Source organism: Photinus pyralis, unplaced genomic scaffold (assembly GCF_008802855.1).
Source record: "Photinus pyralis isolate 1611_PpyrPB1 unplaced genomic scaffold, Ppyr1.3 Ppyr1.4_LG7, whole genome shotgun sequence".
NCBI classification, from domain to species: domain Eukaryota; kingdom Metazoa; phylum Arthropoda; class Insecta; order Coleoptera; family Lampyridae; genus Photinus; species Photinus pyralis.
This window is the reverse complement of record NW_022170738.1, coordinates 43,609,611-43,624,140: the sequence shown is the minus strand read 5'-3', so window position 1 is coordinate 43,624,140 and position 14,530 is coordinate 43,609,611. Positions and strand designations below refer to the sequence as shown.

The window sequence follows — 14,530 nt, the reverse complement described above, 5'->3', positions numbered from 1 at the left end:
AACTATTATTTAAATAAATAAATAGCTTCTTTGATCGACTATATTTTTAGTTCTGTTAAAATCAGAAGGAAAGATCAACGCACTTACTAGGTGAACCAAGAACTGAATGTAAATAACATCAAATTGTCAAAGCAAAACAATGTGACACTGGCACTGAAGCGTTTTAATGCCTAGGCACTAAAATACTTCACTGCCGCTTGTTCGATCGTTCTAAAAAGTCAAACTTTAACTCAGAGTGCTGGGCTACGTAATGTCAATATTACATGACGTTTGAAGAAAAAAACCTTTTTGTTTTCTTTATTTTAAATTTTACCATTTCACATGTACGTATATGGTGGGCCGGGTTTCTTATAATAATATTTCGAGCAGATAACGGAACAACGACCCCAAATCTACTTAACTTCTAACAAGATTCTTATATTACCTACTTATGTACAATAATTCCTAGGGTACCCTTATACCACAAAAAAAATCAACTCGACTTACAAACACAAACGGCTTACAGTTATCAGCTAATACCACCTTCACCTTCTTTTCGCGCAATTTAGACGTGACGACCTCGAGCACGTGGATCCTCGTCCAATTCGACGATAACTTCTGTACCTGGCTTGACAACGATAATCACGACCCAACTCCTCTCTATCTCGTATCACAAAAGAGCAACTGGTGATACACGGCGAAGAAGCGGCGGACTGCCGAATGATTAGATGCGTAACCGGAATCGAAATAGTGGGTGAACAGATGTCGGAAGCACTCCACGGGCTCCTGAATCTTTCCTTAGCTTATCAGCACCCCTTTTCAGCAAACCCACAACAACCAAAAAAACGCTTCCCCTGCTTCCAGTACCAGCTCCCAATCGACAAACCACGCTGGACGCACCTGCACAGGACCAATGTCCTGCTACTGATTTTATCCTTAAACTTACAGCCTACAAAATTTACGACAAATATTAATTTTGGAATTACATAACAACTCAACTTACCGCTAAAACGCGGCCGCAAACAAAACACCCAGAACAAAACTTTTACAATGGTACTCTACATACGTTCCGATTGAAACGAAAACAACGAATAATCTGCACCGGCTCGAAGGTTTTCCGCGCCAGCCTGTTCTACCCAAAGCGCACGTTATCGCAAGACATATTTACGAGGTTCTACCAACAATTTCCCGAAATTTTAAACGTACCATTACAGTCTTCATCAATACACGAATAACGCGCGAGGAATTAATTCAATTGTGAAGAGGTCAAGACAGCGTAGAAATCAGATCAACAGGGCAACGAGGGCGAAAAGCTAAGTACTAAAATTAAGGCTAAAATTAAAAACAACTAAAGGGGAAAAGATACAATAGAGGGATGCAGGTCACGGGGGGCAATTAACCAGGTAGTCTGGATAAACTGAATTGCGGAAGGTAGCGCTTAAACGGTCTCGCATAGTGCGCGGTAAGTAGGAACATAGGGCTTTAACATGGGAAATTAGTTTTATGCAATATCCTGCCCTCCTGTACATTTTACAGAAAAAACTGTACAGTTTAAAGTTGTTCAGAATTAAAAGGTGCATACAAAACTGTGTTTACATGTTTTATTAAGCTTTTGGTATACCCGCAAATTTAAAAATAAATTTTAACATTTCTATTATTAGTAGCAATTCGTAAGATCAACGGACGACCACATACTCACAACCAGAAGGATTCTAAAGGAACACTGGAGGACAGGAACTCGCGGTGGAGGAAGAATCAGCCGGAAGTACAAACAGCCAAAAGAAGAAGGAGGAGGAGTCAGGAAGGGAAGCAGGGAGAGGACAATAATAAGCAAGAGAGAAATAGGAAAGAAGTAAGGGGGAGAGGCTATCAACAGGAAGCAAAGTTCTCTTTGTTTATTCGAACCCATTGTGCGACCCGGATAGAATTGCCAAATTTTTCTTCTCGTGTTCAAGAATTGTCTCAGGTGTTAATGAAAATTTGTGTAGTTAACTGCTTTGGAATTTTCAGAAGTTGATCGAGGCTACTGAACCTCCCAAATTATTAATTTAATATTGAGATTTTTCCTTATGGGCGATGACGGAAGTGTATGAGGAGAAATTAGTTTCAATCTTGATTTGTTTGAGCTAGCTGGACAGGTGTTTTGTAGGTGGTGTAGTTCACCGCATAGACGCATATAATTACACACAGCAATATCAAGTACCGTATAATCCATTGAACCTGTATGTCAGAGAAAGATAGCATACTTAATTTATATTATTTTTTATTATTAATATAATTATAAACATCTGCTGCCGGTTTTAAAATTTTACACAAAAACGGCGAACGATTGCAAGAGAAGGGTGGAGGGGGGTTCCTTTTGAATGGAAACACATGTAGCAAATGGCACCTTTGGCACTGATATATTGATTCAGTTCTACACAGTCATTACAGACGGAACCGACGGACGGAGAATAATGCGTCCACAATGGTTAATTTTCCCAATTCTATGGTTTTGGACTAAAAATGGAACTGTTGTAAACATTAAGCGTAAGGGTGGCAGCATACGTTTGAAGTGGATTAACATTTCAAACTCCTTAAAACAACTAAGATAATAAAAAAACTAAATTCTTGCAAAGGCGTGAGCTGGTTCAATCATGTTAAATGGCAAAATTTATGTATAAACTTTACAATTATGAATGCATAATTTAAGAATGCTTAACTGATAAATCCTGAGGGACGGGCATGGAACACATCTTACCAACACAATTGATGTTTTCCCGTGAAGTACCAAACTGTATTAAACTGTTTCCACACTCAACTCATAACCTATAAGTATAGATACCCCGAACTTAAACGTCGATATGCTCGAAAACTCATTTCAAACGTCAACATGCTTATTCACCGCGAACAGTGCCAAAATGTACTAATTGAACTGCTCTCTGCTCACTTAATTGGCAAAGGGATCTAACAGGTTTTCCAATACGCCTGCAGTTGCAGCGGTTTGGATGTTGATATGAACGATTCCTTTAAGCGTTAATAATTTAATTTAATTAATCAAACAAATGTTTACACATTACTCCAAGTGTACAATCGTTAAATTACTTAATTTACAGCGTGGCGCAGATGCTGCCGTAATAGGTACCTACCACGATTAAACAACTTTGTAAATTTCGTAGCTTAACTGCTCTCTTTGCTAACGTGATAGAATAATTCCATTTTTATACGATATTAAAATGTCTTCCGGTTTAATGGCAGTTGCATAAAAAAATATTGCATCTCTCCTTCAATTATAATAAACCTGCTTAAAATACTGGGGTAAACTTGTGAATGTCTGATAAAACAAAAATTCGCGGGCTTTGTGTTACTTCATTATCGATGATTATAAATAGATAAATAAATTACAACTTCGATAGTTGATAACTTCATTCTGACTATGATTAGGATTACATCACTTAGTCTGTCTCTTGCTTTGTGAGGGGGTTTAAAAATTACCGTCAAAAGAAATCATCACCTCCTTCCTACCCTAGCTCTGTCAGTTTATCAAGTGTTTTTAGTAATAAGTCAATGGCAAAGGGACTAACTGATTAAATTTTGGTCATTTGGACTTTCTGTCCGTCCGTCTGTGTTTGTCGCTCGTTGACTATATTGGTTTGAAGTGTTTCAAAAATCTAACACTTGAATTGACTTGATTTTCAAGAGGTACTATTATTGATATTGACGATATACACGTCAACAATATATGGAATGGATTGGAAATGTTTATCGGCGAATTCGGATAATAATGATAGGATATACCTACACTGAGTATGACTGCATGGAAACTTCTCATATTATTAACGAGCTCCTAGCGAGTTTATAATTTTGTTGTGTCTGTCCGTCCGTCCGTCCGTCCGTTAGCACGATAACTCATAAACGAATGGACCGATTACGATGAAATTTTGCAGGTGGATTCTTTATCAAATTTGTAGATCGGAGTTCGTGAATTGGAAATGTAGCCCAAAAAATAAAGTAGGCCCTCTTGACATCTCCGAATTGCATGAAATTCAATATTCGCATAGCTTTAGCCATATAAAACGCAATTCCAAAAGTTGAGCCTAATCGATCAGCATTCACAGTGCCCTTTGCGCATCTCGACCATTTACAGACCGAATTGCAAACTTTCTTATTTATGAAGGTATTTAATTGAAATTTGATACATAGCCACTTGGAATAAAACCAAATTTTACGCCAGTTTCAAAATTTCGTTTTGCGAATGCGCAGTGCCAACTTTCTGATTTATAGGGGGATTTAAATGAAATTTGGTACATAACCACTTGGAATAAAAGAAAATTTAACATCAGTTTCAAAATTTGGTTTTGCGCATGCGCAGCTTATTTATGGAGGCATTCAAATGAAATTTCATACATATACACTTTAAATAAAAGCAAAACTAACATCAGGTTTAAAATTTGGTTTTGCACATGCTATAGCCATACCCAGGAGCTCGTTTGCTATATTTGTTTAATTTATTATCTTGTTGATGATTAAGATTAGGTTAAACCGACAATGTTTTACAGCTTTATGTGCCGTTTAGAAAACTTGAAAAATGGAACCTAATAAAAAAAGTTACCTATTTAAAAAACCTGATAAGTGCCGATTTTCAAAAAAGTTTAATACGACAGTTTCTGATTTCCGTAGGACAAACTCAATAACGTTGGCACAGACATCTTCTAGATGACCGAATGTAAACTTTTTTTAATATTGAATTTTTACACAATTTAAAGAGAGTTTTTGAATCTTTTCAGCGATGAATGGTAACTTATGATCTAACAAAGCATATAGCATATTTCCCTTAACTGGCCTGAAGCAGAGATAATTAATTATTTTATCAATTTAATAATTAATGATTGTCATCTCAATGATAAAGAACGGTTTAAAATTCAATGTTGCACCAATTAATAAAAAAAAGTTGGTGTAATACTCCATTTTTAGAACAGTTTTAGAACGTGGCCACCACCTCCTTAGTTGCCACCAAAAAAGTACACTCGGACATCCACTTGGTAAATATCTATTAAACGAAACGTTTCCGAGCTTTCTACAAGGTTTTATAACTCTCCACTTCCACTTTCTCTACCACCGCCGCCGTCATAAAAAAGCACGATTAGACATCCTCCTGGTCAATATCTATCAAATGAAACTTTTTTACGATGTTTTCTAACAATAACTTACTTTCGTAAATTTTGCTGCGTTTCACCTTTAAAAGGTTGACGGAGGAACTCTTACTATAAGCAACTTTTTATTAGCCAAGAATTCTCTAAATGAAATCTGAAACAAACAAAATTGCACAAACTGTTTAATCCCTATCTTCAATAGTGACAAAGTTGCCCATGCAATCCCTTTCGACCAGGAACCCATGTATAAACGCGGTTGGCTCAGATTAACTAAAATTGGCATTATTGCGCAAACGTTGCATTACTGATCCAAAAATCTATTAATTATTATTTTCATGTAACTACTATCGGCTTTTAACTATTCGGTCGTAAAATTGTAGGTATAGGAATGTTGCGTCCCGTTGTAAAATAATTTCCCCAAAATCGTCATGAAACCTACATTTTCATGCCTACTTTATGCCAGGAAATTTTAATTTCCTAGACAGAGGCAGACCAGACCTTAGAGTATGAAAGAAAGGGGACTGATAATATCCTACCAAGGGCAATGCTGCGCGTTGAAGCCTGGGGCGGCCATATTTTCGGAGCCAAAGTTGGTTTACTTTTTCATTTTTAGCGCATTTCCACAAAAATAAAAAAAAATGCGCTATTGTGGCCACTTTGTCCGTCCGTCCGTCCGCTCGTTTTGCGACGCTACTAGTAGTTTATCTTAAGAGCTATTGTTCTACTTTTTTCGCTATTTGGTACGTTATGGTGTCGAGTCTTGTACCAAGGAAGGAATTTTTTCTGTACCGCTTACAAAAAAAGTTATTGTAAAAAAAACAAAAAACCGTTTTTTACATGTTCCATAATTTTACTTTTGCCGTTATTAACGATCCTAGAGATCGTTTATAATTTTGCATTGCTATCTGTCGTCTGCCTGTTGGTCTGTCCGTCTGTTCCTTTGTCTGTCTGTCCATCTATCTGTCCGTGTGAACGATAACTTTGTTTAGAAATGTTCGATCACTTTTACATCTCCGTTAGTTATGAACTGAATTGCATGAAATTCAATATGGCCATAGCTTTAGCCATATAATACGCAATGCCAAAAGTTGAATCGAATCGATTCAAAATTCACAGTGCCCTTTTCGCATTTCGACCATTTATAAACCGAATTGCAAAATTTTTTACTTATAAAAGCATTTGAATGAAATTTGATACATAGGCACTTGGAATAAAGGAAAATCAACTGCCAATTTCAAAATTTTATTTTGCGCATGCGCAGTGCCAACTTTTTTATCTATGGAAGCATTTAAGTGAAATTTGATATTTAGGCGCTTGGAACAAAGGAAAATCTAACATTAGTTTCAAAATTTAGGTTTGCGCATGCGCAGTTCCAACTTTCTTATTTAGAAAAGCATTGAAATGAAATTCTTCTCATAAACTGACATTGAAGTAGCACGACAAAAATGGATTGCCCATGTGCAACGCTATCTTTCATATTTGTGGCCGGATTTTTACGATTTTATAGAAGTTGCATCTTACAAATGGGAAATGAATGCAAGTGGAAATGCGCTTTATGTAAATCGTTTACGATTACTTTTTAACTTGTCATGTCTTTATGCGATCCTTAAGTCTCGAAGTGTGCGATTAAAAACATTATTGGACAATGGTTTAATAATAATAATATATTTCATCTTTTAGCCATTTAGTAGGTACATGGATAAGATAAGTCAAATTGTAAACAGACAAACAAACAGTAAGATTAACGACAAACAGGTAATGATAAAACTCGTGATAAAACTATCACAGTAAGCATATATATAAATTTACGGCAAACAAGTAATGATAGTTATCACAGTAAGTATATATACATAAATATTTTTTTTTAGTTAACATAATTTCTTGATCACAGGACAATTTAGTTGGATAGGTATTCACTAATTTCAAATGGTACATTGTAGTGTACGGAAGTGATAGCCAAAAAACACACGAAAGTTTTATCGTTTCACATAGGTTAGTTTTCGGTGAAATAACAAACAAATGTGGGCTTCACTTTACGATCATTATTATCACTCCTCACTCTTTCCTTCCTCCTCTTTCCTATTTCCTTCTCTAAGGACCAGACTACCGTTGTTGCCACCTGTCCTTTTACCGGCCCCACCTTTCACTTTTCCGGCCGCTGAGAGATTGACATTAATCAAAAGTTCTATAACTCTCGCCAGGAAAGATTGCCGGTCACAGCACACCTTATGTTGATTTACAATGTATGTTTTTCTTAAGATGCGAGCGACTTCCGGGATAGGATCGTTCCAATGTTGAACGAAAAGTCTTATTGTTCAACATTGACACGATACTATTCCGGAAGTCACTCACGTCTTTAGAAAAACATAGATTGTAGACCGGGATCAAGTGTTCTGTGACCGGCAAACTTTCCTGGCGAGAGGTATATATGAAAATCGAAATTTTATATTAAAATACGATTTCGGGTAATAGTTACGTACATAACAGGCAGGAAAATGACACATTACTGGCGATGAAATATACTCGGCCCCAAAGCTGCCTCGTAATTCAATTTCCGACTTACGTAGTGTCATTTTACTGGCGAGTGACGAATTTTGTATTACATTTTACCCGATATCGTATTTTAATATAAAATTTCGATTTTCATATAGAACGTTTAATTGTCAATCTGTCAGTGATGACAGGAGTTATTAAAGACATTTCGCAATGGCTCGTTCATAAGACACAAAGTTACCGATACGCTACCTTGTAGGTAGCTACCAAAGCCAAATCCTGGTCACGGCACGAAGAATACGAAGAATTTGGGTAACTAGAGCTGTCCCATGGTAATATTATATGGGGGTGTGTTCAGGGTTTATTTTCGTGGTTTAGGCTCAGGCGCCCGCCTTTGGATAGGAGATAACCTGTCTCATTATAATATGGAGTTAGGAATTTCGAGATCCAATCCAAGTAGAAGACCGACACTTACCCCCACCACTTTCTGTGACGTCACGGAGACCTTGGGTTTTTCCCAAGGTCGTGGCCTTGGGTTTTTCCCTGACCTTGGGTTTTTCCCAAGGTCGTGGCTTTGGGTTTTTCCCAAGGTCGTGTCTTTGGGTTTTTCCCAAGGTCGTGGCTTTGGGTTTTTCCCAAGATCGTGGCTTTGGGTTTTCCCAAGGTCGTGGCCTTGGGTTTTCCTCAAGATCATGGTTTTGAGGTTTTTCCAAGATCGTGACTTTGGTACAGGATCATGGTCTTGGATCCTGGGGCAGGGTTGTGATTATGGATTCTGGATCAAGGTCGTGGTCCTGGATGCTGAGTTGAGATTGTGTGATTTGGATTCTGGGATTTGAGTTGGACTAAAATTGTGCTCTGGGATTTTCCTAGCGAATTTAAAAGAGAGAAGTGTAGAGAAAAATAAGAGATGTTGTATTACAAAGAAGAAGAAGAAGAAGAGGAAAAAGCAAAGCGAGAAGCAAGCAAAACAAGAAAATATTTGTGTACTTACTTTTTCTTAGTTTTTGTTTGAAAATCCTTGTTTTTTCCAAGTTTATCCACACACACACACACACCCTAACATATAAGAAAGAGAGATGCACAGATTAGCACTGTATAATTACGTAAACTGCAGTAGATTATGCGAGGCTAATAAAACTTGTAACAATACGTTAGGTGATGTTAATGACTCGGTAGTCAAATACTAACTGAAATTAGAGCGTACATTTCTTATTTGGGTATTTCCCGAGGCCATTGCAATGGGTTTCCTCAAGTCATGGCCTTGGACTATGAACTTGTCGTAGCATTGGGTTTTTCCCAAGGTCATGGTCTTGGACTTTGACCTCGAGTTTTTCCAAGGTCGTGGTCTTGGACTTTGACCTCGAGTTTTTCCAGGGTCGTGGTCACGTAGTCGACCGCTATGCTTTAAACCAACTTACTTATCAAATGCATTTAAGATATCCACACTCAACGGGGGGCTGCACGAGGTCACTACTAAGAAGCTGTATCAATCTAGTTGGTAATAATCGATGTTAATTTCTTAACTACTGTCGCTTACTAAGCGAAATAAGAAAGGAATTGAAAAAATGCAATTAAGAAGGTGTAGTTGGAAAAACAAATTAAGCTGTGCTAGTGAAAGTATTTGTGTAATGACATACGGTGGAACTCAACGACAAATTATTCAAAACGCTGCTAATTGTAAACGATCAGAAGGCCAAAATAAATTCTCATCAATCTTCTTAGTTTTTTCTTGTAGCCAAGTAGTGGGTAATGATCCTGTACCATTTCCACAGAATTTGCAAATTTTTGTTACGAGTTTTGTAAATCGAGACAATCACAAAAATTCACGGTATTGCGAACGAGTATTGTAATAAAACGAGTACGTAATAGGCTTCTCTTCAAGATGCACTTCAGCCACGTCCTACAAGCATATTAATCGGATATTTTGCTCGGGGCTATATGCCCGGAGCGATATTCTGATTGTAAACCGAAACGTAGTAGTCTTGAATGTTTGTGAAAAACTGGGTATCAAGTTTATCTACTTACAAAGTTTTGTACGATACGCGCGAAAATCGTTGTGTAGTTGTAATTTTTTTCCACTTTTTCGAATATTCAAAATTGTTGATGAAATAAAATTAAAACACAAAAGTGATTATGGATTCTGGATCAAGGTCGTGGTCTTGGATGCTGAGTTGAGATTGTGTGATTTGGATTCTGGGATTTGAGTTGGACTAAAATTGTGCTCTGGGATTTTCCTAGCGAATTTAAAAGAGAGAAGTGTAGAGAAAAATAAGAGATGCTGTATTACAAACCTAATCTAAGTACATACTCTTAGAAAATGGTAATCCATACATTTCAAATTTTACAAAGAAGAAGAAGAAGAGGAAAAAGCAAAGCGAGAAGCAAGCAAAACAAGAAAATATTTGTGTACTTACTTTTTCTTAGTTTTTGTTTGAAAATCCTTGTTTTTTCCAAGTTTATCCACACACACACACACACCCTAACATATAAGAAAGAGAGATGCACAGATTAGCACTGTATAATTACGTAAACTGCAGTAGATTATGCGAGGCTAATAAAACTTGTAACAATACGTTAGGTGATGTTAATGAGTCGGTAGTCAAATACTAACTGAAATTAGAGCGTACATTTCTTATTTGGGTATTTCCCGAGGCCATTGCAATGGGTTTCCTCAAGTCATGGCCTTGGACTATGAACTTGTCGTAGCATTGGGTTTTTCCCAAGGTCATGGTCTTGGACTTTGACCTCCCCAAGGTCATGGTCTTGGACTTTGACCTCGAGTTTTTCCAAGGTCGTGGTCTTGGACTTTGACCATTAGAGCGTACATTTCTTATTTGGGTATTTCCCGAGGCCATTGCAATGGGTTTCCTCAAGTCATGGCCTTGGACTATGAACTTGTCGTAGCATTGTTTACCAGTTCGAAGTTACGATTGGGATCCTTCTTGTGTAGTCGCCCCAAGTCAAATGAAGATGTTTTATCAGGAAAAAGATTTTATTGATTAATGAAATGTAGTCATACAAAAACAAGTATAAAATAAATACTTAATTATTTCATCGTTTTGAATTAAACGTGTAGTGAAAATATCTACAAAATCCCTCATTAACATATTATAAGCTCTAAAGTAAAGGTACATTAAACAGTAAAGACCACACACATCCGAATGAAAATCTTGAAGCACGATGTCGTTGTATCGAAAGTATACAGAATTGTTCTCTATAAATTTCAAATGATAGTAATAGTTTTGCGGTGATCGTCCAAATGAATCGAAATATTCTCCAATGCCATTCTCGTCAATGTAGATGGCTATCCAATGTTCGCCGGGACGATGAGCTGGATCCGTGTTTACTATAATCGCGCAAGGTCTAGGAGCGTGTTTCGGTAATCGGTCAGCAGCACATACAACTCGATATACACTCTTCTTCTTCTTCACATACGGTATCAATTTCAAATTTTTCAGCACCTGTACCGCATTCATCTCGAGAATTTGATTGCATCCAATCTTGCAGAAGTAAAGAATTTTCTAAGGCGCACACCGGTTCCTCAATATTATTATGATGTAGACAGCGATAAGCTTGAGCTTCTTTTTTCAATTGTTTCAGAGATGGACAACCGTTTTCCTCTAAATTCACGACTGGTTTGTTTAGAAACCTAAATATATTGCACTTTTCTAAACCTTTTACGTAGAACGTATTGTACGAATCCAATAGACGTACAACTTCTCGTTCGAAATCTTGAAAAGGTACGAAGCCCGAACTCCAACGCAACCCGTGGTGACATTTTTCAAGATAATTTGCTGTTTTTCTTGCAGCCGATGATAAAGTTGAGTATTTGGCCGGTGGTTTGATTAGTAAAGTGGCGATATTACCATCTTCCGTAACAGCAGCAAATTCTTTTGGAATAAACTGCTCGTTATTTCCACGAAACCCTTGTACGTCGATAAATGCAACTTTACCGGTCATATCTGAACAAGTTCTCTTGAAAAACTGCCGGACGATTGTATAAAATAATTTATTTATGTAATGTTCCCCTCCGAAATTACCTAACTATTGAAATCGGCGATGACATTTCTATGCTTATCAATTTCAATTACGTTATCAAATTCGGCGTAAACGAGACAATTGACAGTCTCGGTTAGTGCATCTTGGAAGCCCACCTCTATTCGCAATGAACCATTTCTTACTAGATTCCAGTGTGTGCTTGCATTTGCCGCCAAGTCGGGAGTGAGATCAAAGGCCATCAAACAATAACCGTGTGGATAATCAAGTCGCGAAATGTTATTACCTTCATTCAAAAAATGAATACCGCTGCCCGAAAATAAAGTGTGGTATGCGCGCACATAAAGACCATCCTGAGTCTGACTGAATGTAGGTTGTAGAGGCTTTGAAGGAATTTGTTGTCCATCGATATACAGTGACATATAGTTGATTTTGTAGTTTTGGAAATTGTACGGATTCGAAGCGTAATCGCCGTTAAATGCTTTATTTGAAACGAAGCCTATTATGCATCGTTTCGGGAGCTGTCCAAGATATATGTTATCCAATGATTTGCGTTGTAGACCTGAAGGAATTGTTATAACTTTTACGTCTGTTCTGGTAACTGGATATTTAGCTGGTGATGTTTCTAATGCTTCGGCGTGGGCTAGAAGTATTGTAGGATTAATCTTCATTCTGCGTATCAATAGGTTTGCATCGGTAATTTTAACTTTATATGTTGATCCAGCTACAGCCATCAAACTAAATGAGTCTCTTGATCGTACAAATTTAACTTTCATCTCAACACCGTTGATTAGAAACTTCTCTTGATTAAACAAATCCGAATGGATGTGTCCCATCATTTCAACAGTGTTGCTTAGTTTTGTGAATGCCTGACGACTTGCGAAACCTTTATTATCAGCCGTTAAAGTATCCATCTGTTTCGCTGTATCGCTGTGCCATAATGAGCAGCCAAGATGTGTTGACTTAGCTTCGGATCCATAATTTAGTACGGTTTCGATATATGCGCGATATGCATAGGTATTGTTTGATGGCGATACTAGTTTTTGATTCAAATAGATTTCCACCTGACTATACAGCGAATGTAACCAATTATTGACGGGTGCGACAATATCCGCATCCCCTAATACCGAGTCGTCTTGTTTTACAATTTTTGCTGTTATATATAGCATAGTATGACTTAGATCCAAATAATCATTACCGTTTCCGGGTACTACAAATTCTATTGGGGCGTCATCTGTTAGTGAAGATAAAGGCTTGTAAAATATCCATTCACCACCTTCGATGCTTGTTTGGGTTGCGGGGAGTGCGAATAAGTCCAACTCCGATTTAATGCATTCGCATGACTGGGCGTGCAGGAAAGCCATATTTACTATTGTTTTGATGAGAATATGTCACTAAATTTAGTTTTTCTTTGCACAGGCTTTCCTTTTTTCACCGTTGAAGTCTTCTTCCTCGTCTTCTTAGGCTCTGCGGGACTGAACTGACCGTAAGAGACTATGTGTGGTCTCTTATATCCAGATCCCTGCATTAGAGTATCAATTTTTTCGTCGGCTTTCCTCTTAAGATTTCTCCCTGCTTCGTGAATTCTTTCCTGAAACGATTCCTTGATCGGTTTATCTTCAATTATATCACCTAAAACGTTAGTGCCCGTTCTTAAAGCTTCTTTTCCTACAGCCCGTATTCCCGACTTAAACAGCGGTAATATACTTCTAAACACACCGCCCAGCCAGCTACCAATTCCGTGACCTCTCTGGTACGGTGAACCTCTGTAAATCGTACCGATGCCCGTACCGGCCTGATTTACATAATATTGTTGATAGGGACACCCCATTTAATTTTCTTGAAATGCAACTTTACGCTCAAGGTACCAATTTCGAATGGCATATAAGTCCCTGTATCGGTTCTTATATTTATCTCAATATTCTCAAATTCTTTTATCATCACGGGCATGTAATGTGTCGGCGAAAATACAACCTCCTTATGATTACCGTAACTGTAATTTTCAGATGTTATGTTAACTATTCTCATCAGTGGTGATAAAACATCGCCGACAATTTGCGGTTCAACAATATCACTGTAGATAAACATTTGCGACGGTAAACCTATCCATATACTTGCAGGGTGTAATGACAAAGGATCCTGTGTAATATTTTGATCTGGTCTATAACCCATTTGCAACGCTAACCGTTCTGAGAAACCTAATATCGCTAGAGGCGTTTTTACTTGAACCGATACTCGTTTGGTAAGATTGTAATACTCCAGTCGTAATATACGTTCCAAAATCACATGATTGTTTATTTCTTTCACAATCTCCTCGCTGAGGAAATGGTACAGGATCATTACCCACTACTTGGCTATAAGAAAAAAACTAAGAAAATTGAACAAGTTAATTAAATAAAATTAAATTCGATTTTTTTTTACAATCTCTATCTTGAAACATATACCACACACGTGCTATCTTCCATAAATACATATAAAAGTTCAATATCAGAAAACAGCAATCGCTTTTAAAATTGAATAATAATTTGAACTTAGCGAAAATTAACATTTTGTACCTCATCTCCTCATTTTTATATAATTCAAACTACTCTACTTTTCTGAAAAAAGACCATCACATAACTTCAAATCAAAACTTTTGTGTTTTAATTTTATTTCATCAACAATTTTGAATATTCGAAAAAGTGGAAAAAAATTACAACTACACAACGATTTTCGCGCGTATCGTACAAAACTTTGTAAGTAGATAAACTTGATACCCAGTTTTTCACAAACATTCAAGACTACTACGTTTCGGTTTACAATCAGAATATCGCTCCGGGCATATAGCCCCGAGCAAAATATCCGATTAATATGCTTGTAGGACGTGGCTGAAGTGCATCTTGAAGAGAAGCCTATTACGTACTCGTTTTATTACAATACTCGTTCGC

The 14,530-nt window shown here is 37.2% G+C and overlaps 1 protein-coding gene across 1 annotated transcript; it reads right to left on the bottom strand.

Moving 5' to 3' along the window:
• Positions 1 to 10,487: 10,487 nt before the first annotated feature.
• Positions 10,488 to 14,308, bottom strand: LOC116177462 (uncharacterized protein F54H12.2-like). The gene is made up of 2 exons (XM_031496447.1): positions 11,648 to 14,308; positions 10,488 to 11,591 (listed from the first exon to the last, which is right to left on the bottom strand). The coding sequence occupies exon 1, from the start codon at positions 12,965 to 12,967 to the stop codon at positions 11,648 to 11,650; it is 1,320 nt and encodes a 439-aa protein (XP_031352307.1). The 5' UTR covers positions 12,968 to 14,308; the 3' UTR covers positions 10,488 to 11,591.
• Between the last annotated feature and the right edge of the window lie 222 nt (positions 14,309 to 14,530).

Bases quoted from the DNA above. Each gene is read 5' to 3' on its own strand.
- LOC116177462 (XM_031496447.1), bottom strand. From the start codon at position 12,967: ATGGCTTTCCTGCACGCCCAGTCATGCGAATGCATTAAATCGGAGTTG.